Source organism: Cheilinus undulatus, linkage group 12 (assembly GCF_018320785.1).
Source record: "Cheilinus undulatus linkage group 12, ASM1832078v1, whole genome shotgun sequence".
Lineage (NCBI taxonomy): Eukaryota > Metazoa > Chordata > Actinopteri > Labriformes > Labridae > Cheilinus > Cheilinus undulatus.
Window position 1 is genome coordinate 44,617,922 of NC_054876.1, and position 10,985 is coordinate 44,628,906.

Below are 10,985 nucleotides of genomic sequence, written 5' to 3' on the forward strand. Positions count from 1 at the left end.
ATTAAGCCATAAAAAAGTAAATGAGTAAGAAAGATTTCATAAAAAGTCAAGAATGTGGGGAAAGAAATTAATTTGTGTTTTATTTCATATTATCAATTTTGCATCTCAAAATAACAACTCAAACTTATGAATTTGACTTTTCATTTCATATTTTGACCTTTTCAAGTCCTTGCCTTGGCTTTTTAATCCCACAATTTGACTTTTAAAAACACTAGTTCAATTTTTTCTCATATTTTGACATTTTAGATGAATAGTTTTAACTTTTTATATCATATTTTGACCTTTTACCCTACCAATTTTGAATTTAAGTCTTTTTTTTTTTTTTTTTTTTACTTTTTCAGTGATCATTTTGAATTCTAGCTCATATTTTGACATTTTCAGCTCCTAATTTCTGGCTTTTTAATCCCACATTTTGAACTATCCAACTCACAATTTAAAATTTCATGTCATATTTTGACTCTTAAACTCATGATTTAAAAATTAATCTCATATTTTCATCTTTCAAACTTATGATTTCAATTTTCTCCTTGTATAGTTGCTCTTTAAAAACATTTTCTTCTATTTTTAATATTGTGTTCTCATGTTTTGAACTAAATATTTCAGATTTGAGCCTTTAAACTGAACATTTTAACTATTTAGAATTTCTGAAAGATTTATCATCAGTGCTGTTTATTCATATCTTATTACTGGTGAAAATGAGGTTGACAGTTATGGTTAAATGTTGACCCTGTTAGGCTCTCATGTTAGACCTGAATCTGGCCCCTGCTGTGATTGAGTTTGACACCCCAGGCCTAGAATATGAAACTCCCTCTAATGACTGCACGGTTTACAGGGAAGAACTAACTTTTTCTGGGTTCCACCTTAGAACCAACTTTTCAGGTGCAGAACCATTTTTTTACCGGTTATAACATGACGGTCGGTTCAGATTTAGGCTCAGGAACCGGAACTGGTACGGAGCCCCCACTGGGCTGAAAGGCCTACCAATGATCTTGCCACTAGGTATCTGAATGTCCAAATCAGGTATAAATCCAAACAGGGTATAAATGACACAGCTTTACAATATTTAGCTTCCAAGTTGGACTATGTGTTTGCATTTTTGCAGCCTTTTTAAGAGACCTTTTTAAAGTCCATAATTTGGTCCTGTTCTGGTGGTGAACAGTGAATGTTGGCTCCTTAAAACTCACTATGTTTACTTTAAATGCTCTATTAAAGGAGTCTCAATGGGCTTTGTGTTAAAAGGTGTCTGTGTGAAGCAATAGAGGTGGCTGCAATCCCACCTGAGTCCCATTAGCACAACAACACAGTGCAATAACATTAACACTGCTCCCCCTCCCCAAACACAGGTAATCTATGAGCCTCAACACAAACAAAGGCTCACACAAAAGACTCAAACTTTGGAGCATTTTCTGCCTGCAGCTCAGGGCAAACCTGGTGGGTAACATGAAATTAATCATTAGTGGAGTCTGGGCTCCTCTGTGCTGCTGTTGCCATGTTTCTCTCTCTCTCTCTCCCAAGTCCAGCTCAGGTACGACACAAACATGTAACGGACCCTGTAGCCGACCTCGTAGCGCCAGCTGGCATTAGCACAGCTCTTATCTGCTTTATGACTTCCACTCTGCCTGCTTTATTTGTGTACTTTGACTTTCCCTGTAAAGCTGTGTCTGACCCCAGGTAGCACTGTGCCGTGTCAAAAGTCAAATCTGGAATTTATTTCAACACATAAATTTCCTCTAAATGCTCTTATTCTGCTGCCACTCCAGGATTTAGTCCCTCAGATAAAAGTAAATCAAGTGTGCAGGTTTTTGTGATTTATTTGGATTTTTTTCTTCCTGCAGTGTCCCAGTGTCTCACTTGGCTAAAGCAGGTATCATGTAACCATGTTTGAATCCAGGCCAGGACCTTTGTAGCTGTGATTGCCCTCTCGCTCCCTGGTACTTCCTGTCTCCCTACACAATAAAATCCTGCCCAGCAGAGGCAAAACAATAATCCTGAAGAGTTCCCAAGAGGCTGTAAGGACTTATTGTTGCAGTTTTATGGCTTTTGCAAGTATGGGGATGGAAGTTATGCAAACTTTTGCCAAATTTTCAAAACGATGCAATTAGCATTATTTTAATGGTCAGTGAGATAAAAAAAAAGACCAAATCTTCTTAAAAAAACTACATCCTGGTTAAACCCAAGCTGCTATGAGCAAAAGAGAGTATAGTAGTGTCATCTCCGACTCAAAGGTTGGTTCACCTTGGGTGATAAAGTTGTGTAATACCCCTTTCCCACTGGCCGAAAAACCCATTTAAACCCGCTAACAATCTGCTCCTGGCGGCAGTGGGAAAGGCCCTGATCAGCATTCAGACCCGCGTCGAGTGACCCTGCAATGGACACGGGTTTTTATCTGCTCGCCTCCGATCAGCTTCAGTGGGAACGTCACTCCCCGGTCAATGCGGGATGACTTTGGCGTAAAGTGCCTACGTCATAATATTGCGCCAGCAGCGACCAACGTCTGTAACTTCTGCGACTCTTTGCCTTCTCAGTAACAAATGCCATCCGCCTTCGTGTCATCAGCGCTAGAATGTCGTTCAGTCTGCGCTGAGTTTGTTTATTTTGAAAGAGGGACAAAAGTACAATGTACGGGAAACAGTTGACCACCGTGTCCATGGCTTCCATGCTTCTGCACACGCGCAGCTCGATAGCTGCTACGTCATGGGTTTTGTAGCTCTGATTGGCCCGTAAAGATGTGACAGAACAATCATCCAATCACACTCCGAGTTTTTTTCAAAGCCTCGGCCTTTTCTCAAACGTTTCCTATGAAGCTTTCCCAGATGGATGTATGAAACACAACCATCTGGTGTGTCAGGTTAATGATTTTGACTTTCTTTGAATATATTGCCATTAAAAACATTATTTTTCAATTTCATGTTTTGACCTTTTTGAACTAATAAATTTACTTTTCTCAGATTGTGTTAACTTTTTAAATGTCATTATCGTTTATCACCAGTGCTACATTTTTTTTAATATATTTTAAATGAGGTTGACAGATTATGGTTAAAAAGGTGACCCTGTTAGGCTCTTAGGTTAGTCCTGAATCCAGAATCTGGCCCCTGCTGTGATTGAGTTTGACACCCCTGCTATAATCCCTATGGTATTGAAGTGTCAGACTGTGGTATTAACAACATCCAGTCTTTTTGGAGGCCTTGCATCCCATTTTGGATCCTGACTGAAAATCAGCTTGTAGATTCACTCAGAGGAGTTGGTTAAAAGCTCCATCTCAAGGTGGACCATCCCAACAAGAGTACTGAGAGTTCATACTGGAGATCTGACATCTTTTCGTTTTTTTCTCCATGCATCGCCGCTCTTTGAATGGAGGTAGGTCCCCATGTTCCAAGAGGCAGGTCTGTTATGTAAAGCCAGGGGCATAGCTAGGGATTTTGAGAAAGAATATTACACAGCCCCCCCTTAACTGGCTAGCCAAGCAACAAATGCATCATTTTTTACAAATAAATATGCTTTTCTTTTTCTTTTTTACTGGTTTCACATTTATTTTTTTTAACGTTTTTGTCCAAAACCATGGCTTAAAGACCCTGTAGTGAAATCAAAGCTTTCTTGTTTTAATTTTGGATTCAGACCGTTAGAAAGTTTTTCACATCTTTCCCGGCTTGGTTTCACCCCACCCCTCTAACACTACAATATAAAATCACAGAGCAGTTCATCTCAGTCCAGTCTGTTGTTAGCTGATGTCACTGCCATTATAGAAAGCTAACAGTCAGTTAATTGCTGTTTTTTTTGTTCATTGTAAGGTAAGTTTGCCAAATCTATCAGCCATAGTGGTCTATGGATCATTTAAAACATTGTAACAAAGATTTGAGCCAGAAAACAGCCTTCGTCTCTTCTCTGGCACAGAGCTGAGTGGGCGTGGCTCATTCAAGAGACACGCCCACACCATCCTGGAGCAGATTTAACCCCCTAATTTTACACGATTTTGAAGCTTAATTTTATAAATTTAAAGATGTTTTATTTGACTGAAATATATGGCGGCCGAGAGGTCTCACACGAATGCAAATTCAAAACGCTTTGCAAAAAGAAAAAACACGACATTTGGAAAAAAGCACAAAAACAAAAGTTCACAACACAAATACAAAAACTTGCTGCAGCGCATGAATACAAACACTCAGAGCCGCGCATGGATACATAAACTCGGCACAGCGCGGAGGCAAACAGATTCCACAACATCACAAAAATACAACAACTTGGCGCAGCAGATGCAAATAAAAAGTCACAACACAGCAGAAGTGGGGCTGTTATTAGGGACAGACCTGCTAAACCTGCTAACGACTCCGTTAGCAATAAAGTTACGCACAACACAGTTACTGAAAATAATTTCTGTACTCACAGTTTGTAATTTGTAGTGTGTTTTTCGAGATTTTTAATAACTGTAACCTCCTGTACAGTTTAATATGTATGTAAACAACTATCTAAGTCAAATTGATCGAGTCCATTCATTCGTCTGACAGCTTACGTCATGCATATCGGTACCCAAATGTAGCTGTCCGTGGTTAAAATTACCTCTCAAACTTACGATTACAAAATAAAATGTGCAAGAAGTGGAGCTGAGGAATGAACGGTGTTTACTTAATTTAATTGCTCGATCCAAGCATGTCTTCAGTTAGTTTGCGTTGTGGTATGTAACTTTATTGCTAACGGAGTCGTTAGCAGCTTAGCAGGTCCGTCCCTAATAACGGCCCCACATCTGCTGTGTTGTGACTTTTTTTTTGCATCTGCTGGACCAAGTTGTTGTACTTTTGTACTGTTGTGGAATCTGTTTGCCTCCGCGCTGTGCCGAATTTATGTATCCATGCGCGGCGCTGACTGTTTGTATTCATGCGCTGCAGCAAGTTTTTGTATTTGTGTTGTGAGCTTTTGTTTTTGTGTTTTTCTCAAATGTCGTCGTGTTTTTTCTTTTTGCAAAGCGTTTTGAATTTGCATTCGTGTGAGACCTCTTGGCCACCGTAGAAACATGATTTAGGGGTTCATAACACAGTGATCTGTCATACAACAAACCTAAATACAGATTCATTTTCATTTTAAAGGGTTTTTAACATTAGCCCACAGTAGCTTAGCAGGATGGTACACCAATGCCAAGTATGCCAGATTTCTAGCAGTCCTGGTGTGATGCAGTTTATTGGAGCCATGGGTGATTCTGCAGCTCCTCCAGCGTCGGACGGTCTGTTGGCACCGTGGCGCAACACGCCCTCAGGAAATCTTTGCAATTTTTGGAAAGTCTCTTTTTGACTTTTTGATGACTTCCCACGAACTGGATAGTCTCAAACTTCTGTGTCCTGTGAAGCATGTCAAAGAGTACTATTCCCAGCTGCCAGACTGTAGTGGGGCCTGGCCTGTACCTTTGTAAGACGTACAACTCAGGAGGGATGTGATCAGCGGTTCCACAGAAATTACGGAAGTTTGAGCGCTTCTTAAAAAAGCAGCTCAGCCCAAAGTCAATTAGTCTTACACGTGGGACGTCAGATCCAGTCTCGATGAGGATGTTTTCCACCTTGATGTCCCTGTGAAAAATGTTGTTTTCCTCGAGTTCTTTTGCTGCATTGACGAGTTGTTTCATTAAAACCCGTGCCTCCTTCTCCTTGAGGGCCCCTCTATTCCTTTGGATGTAGGTAAAGAGGTCTACAGCCGGGACTGGTCTCTCCTGCACTACTATCAGCTCCTTACCCAGGTCGTACCAGTCCAGTAGGGACACCGCTGCCGACGTCCCCACTGATCCAGCCGCCCCAGCAGAGAGCTTCGACATAGTTGCTACTTCAGCTGACATCCGTTTCCCACTCTGATCCCTGATTTTGAGGAGTCTGTTCTTCGGGATGTGTTTGATGGCCACCGGTAAATGGTCTTCATTTCGATAGCCTGCAAACACACATCCAAAGCCTCCTTGGTCAAGAACATCCTCTTCTGTATATTTATCCTTGAATAAACCTCGTTGTTCATTAACAGACAAGTTTTTTAGAGTCTGTGGTTTGATCTCTGTCTTTTCTGTTCTGCTCTTCTTTTTACTTGATCCTTCTCCCGCAGAGTCAGCTTTTCTTTTACTTCCTGTCTTTTTCACGTCCTCCAAAGCTGAACTGCAGTTTTCCACATTACTGGTTGTTGATGTGGCTGATGACTCCAGTTCATCCTGGTGGACGTCTAATCGTCTCCTCTTTGCTGTTTGTTTTTTTGGAGTTCCCTCTCCATCATCCCTTAGTCTTTTCAACATTTTCACTCCTAAATCCTGCTCTTTTGTTTTTTTTTTTATAAAACTTTTTTTTTAATTTTGGAGATTCGCCAGTCGTGTTCTTTCTACGAGAATTAGCAGTGACTGTTTTCAGTTAAAAATTCGACAAATAACTGACTCTAACGCCTGGAAATTAACCCAAGAGTGCTCACCTGTCTGCTAAAATTTATAGTTAGGCCAGTCTGACCATGGTATGTTCCCCTTATCTGTGACATCACAGTGTCTATGACATCAGAGTGTCTAAAGAGAATATGCTAATTATAAGTTTTCACGTTGCCGTGGTAACAAGGTGACCAATAGTGTTAATGTGTTCCAAATAGAGTGGTGCAGGAATGAGTCCTAAAACGCAGAAGTAAGTTAGCATTTTAGCACTTCCGGTTCCCTCGTCTGAAAGTCTACAGGAATTTTGAATGTGTTTTCGGTTAAATGCCTAAAATAAGGTCTGTGGTGAACACAAGTTCAGGAGAGTTTCACGTGTTATCCTCCGACGTAAAATACATCTGAAACGTGCCCCACCTACGAATTGTGTATCTTTTCACGTCTTAATAAAGGCGGTTGCTAAAAGATAGCTAACAAGGTCTACATACGTCATCATCTGAAGTGCGGCAACTGAGCCGTTCAGTTGTATCCGCGTGTCGACCGTGTTGTAGTTCAGTTTAGCATGACGTTAGCTTTTTACTTTCACCAGTTAGATTAAAGAACCAGATATGATGCTTATATTATCAATTTGTGAAGATTATCTTTTTGAACAAAACGTGTAAGTTTCACAAACTTTTATTGGACACAGAGCTTATTTTCAGCAATAATCTAAAAACCCATTGAAAAATCCCATAGGCTCAACGCCGAGTGAACCCATGCAACGCTAACTTCCAGGTTTGCCTACAAAATTACATCACCACTGCACCACTCTATTGCGTACTTCTGTAAATAAAACATATCCGTTTTTTCCCCACCTTATTCCTAGTCCCCATGATTCTTTGCGTGAAATATGGGCACAACTTCTGGTCCCTTCTATCTAAATGGGACTTTGCATTGAATACGAGATGTGAAACGTGATTTTTAGAGCAATTTGGACATTAAAATATGTAACTTTCGACTGCTTCAGCTCAATCGGGACAATATTATTATTTCTTTGCCCTCTACTACAGAGTACAAAGTGACGAGATTACCTCAGACAACCTAGACAAGCATATTTAGCTGACTTTATTAGCTTCATATCAATATAGTAATAAATGATCACGTTTTGTTAAATGAGTTTGGACACCACCTTCAGACAACATTTCTAGTTTGTGGGGTTGCTGAAATCCTTATCCCACCAACTAATCCCTCTTCAAATGTGGAAATTATATTAATAAAATTATCCATGACTGAGTCAACTTTTCAGTTTGGTAAATGTCAAGTTTTGAATTAATATTGAAAGAATTACATCCCGGATGCATTTAAACAGTGAACAGCATGTTTAAAACGCTGTTGTTAAAGACATACTGTATATTTAACTTTGTCACCTAATTAGTACTACAACTGAAGCAACAGGTACTGAGCATTACAGGAAATATTATTTAAACATTCAACTCATTTAACTTTATTGAGTTAACACAAATGGTGCATATTTATTGCAGCAATAATTATTTCAGAACAACCACTGTTGATGCTAAATCACTTTAGTAATCCCTTGGAAGAATCGTGTTTTGCTATTATTGCTACTGTACGGGAAGTCCCAACCACATTTATAGCAGTAGACCCCCAAGCAATAATGTAGTAGCCTATCCACCTTATTTACTTACTTTCATAAAATACATCAATATTTACAAATTTGCGGTGAATTTCTATCAAACAACTGTTGTTTGTAGTTAGCATCTATTGTTAGCTGCTGTATTAAATTACATGTAATTATGTACTTCCGCCTTACCACCGAAAGTTTCGCCCATATTCAGATTTACAGTAGCGGCCCCAGGAATAAGGTGGATAGAAAATTTTGTTCAACTTACAAAGAAAAAAGAAAGGACTTTTTTTTTACATTGCTGCCAGTGTTAATTTTGGCAGCTATTTTTAATTTTAGTTTAAGTCTTTAAATGAAATGCATTTTAATTTTAGTCCCATTTTAGTCATTTCTACCCTTTTTAGTTTTAGTCCATAAAAAGTCCTCAAATTTTAGTCTTTACTTTTATGCCAAGCATTTATTTATTTTCTGGTGAGAGAGATAACAGCTGCGTTGTTTTTTGACAGATTTACCCATAGTGGAGAAATATCACAGCTTTTGAATGTCCAACGAACACTACATTACATTTTAGTCTGGTTTTATTCATCTTGACAAAAACTAAACTTACTTTTTGTCAGTTTTAGTCATCACAGATCTATTTTTGTTAGTCTTAGTCTAGTTTTTGTCATGGAAACAAAAGGCTATCGATGAATAGTTTTAGTCAGACTTTTAGTCCACAAAATTAACGCTGTGTAATTGAGACATTTATCTGGAGAAACTTCAATTTAGTCTAACCCCCTAAAATGTTTGTGCAAGTGGATAAAAAAAGGATAATCATAGCACAAAGGATTAAAATATCTGAAACATAAAAAACATTTCTATACATTCTTAAATCAGATAGTGCAGATAGAGGAACTGAAGTAACAAGAATAAAGAAAGTCGACAGATTTTCTTTGAGTGTTTTCATTCAGCCTTATCTTGTGTTCACTTTTTTATCACCTTGTTTTCATTATCAGCTTTGGTCATTATCTCTTGTGTGCTGACAGAGCTGCAGCACAGACTCTTATGTCCAAATAGTCCAAGATGCTGGTGTGCAGTGTTAATTTCGTCGACTAAAACTATGACTAAAACTATTCGACAGCCTTTTTTCCATGACTAAAACTAACAAAAAATGATCTGTGATGACTACAACTGACTGAAACTAAGTTTAGTTTTTGTCAGATTGACTGAAACTAGACTAAAATGTAATGTAGTTTTCATAGGAAATTCAAAATCCTTGATATTTCTCCACTGTGGGTAAATCTGTCAAAAAATAATGCATCTGTAGCTATTCTGCCTCTAAGCTGTAGCAATCAGGGACCCCAGGTTTGGCAGGGTGCAGAAAACACACTACCATGATATGGTACCAGATTTAGACAAGAAAATAAATGTTTGGACTAAAAGTAAAGACTAAAATGTGATAAATTTTCATCCACTAAAAATAGACTAAAACTAAAAAGGATAGAAATGACTAAAATGGGACTTAAACTAAAATGCATTTCATTTCAAAGACTAAGGCCCTGTCCACACGGAGACGAATTCATGAGTATATGTAAAAGTTTTTTGTCGTATCAGCGTTTCATTCACACTGAAACAGTGTTTTGGGTGACTGTAAACGATACTTTTTGAAAATGGGTCCCAGAGTGCACAGATCCCTAAACGACTACAGCCAACTGCATCTTTCTTGAAACGATTACATCACACATATCGTAGTTCTCTTAAGATGCCTCCTCAGGTCCGGCCAAAAAAACAATGGCAGTTACAGGGTTTTGTTCATGCTGCAGAAGCTACTGAGCTTGTTATGGCTTTTACAGCAAAATCTGATGCTCCTTTACCACCACTGCAAAACACACCATATGTTCTTAAATCCAACATGGAGAACAACCAGAAGGGCAACTAGAAGAAAGTTTGTGTCAGTTTTCTCTGATCTTCTGCGCTCCTTTGGCGCATTTCTGTGGCAGCGCCAGGTACAGGCTTGGCATGTGCACTACAGCGTTTTCAGTGGTTCCATGCTTACGTAACCTCACACGCCAGATGGATTTGTTTCACATATCCATCTGGGAAGGCTTCAATAGAAAACATTTCAGAAAAGGCAGAAGCTTTGAAAAAAACTCGGAGTGTGATTGAATGACAATCCATCTGTCACATCTCTACGGGCCAACAAGAGCAACAAAACACGTGATGTGGCAGCTATCGAGCTGCGCGTGTGCAGCTACGGGGAATAACGCAAAACGTGTCAGTACTCGACTTTTGTCGTTTTTGAAAAGAAAACAACTCACTGCTGTTCTTGGTTCTTCTTTTAACAAAGAATTGTTGTCAAGTTCTGGTAAAACTTGAGCTTTAGAAGCATCCACACTAAGCTCTTTCGCCATATTTGCACCGGCCTCTTGCTGCTGCTTATTTACATCAGGACTCTGCCTGCCTGAAAGTATTGCCCCTAGTTGCTGATCGGTCCTGTCATTTTCTAACCGGGCCCAAACGGTTCAGATGGGAGCTTAACAAGATGGATTCACCAGTGAAAAACAATGAAATGGACGTATCCTCTGCTTTGCAAGGTTAGTGCTTATGCAGATATTTCCTGAAATGATCCTGTCTTGATGGGAAACTTTTTCAAAACGAAACGGCAAGATATCATTTTCGTCTCAGTGTGGACAGGGACTAAAAGTAAAACTAGAATTCACAATAGCTGCCAAAATTAACACTGCTGCTGTGTCCTACGAATATAATGAATCATTTTTATTCTGTGATGTGGAACATCCTTGAAAACGTAATCCTTTATTAAAACATTAAGCCTCACAGTGTTAAGCTGATAAAAACGGGTCTGATCGTGGTTCTCTGCTGCATGCAGCTATAATGGGATTATGGGGTCTTGTTCTCTTACTGATGCAATTAAAACGTGGAGGCAATTCACAGCCTTCACTCACTGAAGCATCTTAATTGAATGCGTCTCCTAAAGAGGCCTTAACGCTCTGTTTG

At 39.2% G+C, this 10,985-nt stretch overlaps 1 protein-coding gene across 1 annotated transcript; it reads right to left on the reverse strand.

Annotated features, from left to right (window-relative positions):
• Nucleotides 1-5,167: 5,167 nt before the first annotated feature.
• LOC121518535 (serine/threonine-protein kinase pim-1-like) lies at nt 5,168-6,253 on the reverse strand. Its single transcript, XM_041800886.1, has one exon. The coding sequence runs from the start codon at nt 6,251-6,253 to the stop codon at nt 5,168-5,170; it is 1,086 nt and encodes a 361-aa protein (XP_041656820.1).
• Between the last annotated feature and the right edge of the window lie 4,732 nt (nt 6,254-10,985).

What these genes read in the sequence shown, in the direction of transcription:
- LOC121518535 (XM_041800886.1), bottom strand. Translation starts at nt 6,253, where the DNA reads ATGTTGAAAAGACTAAGGGATGATGGAGAGGGAACTCCAAAAAAACAA.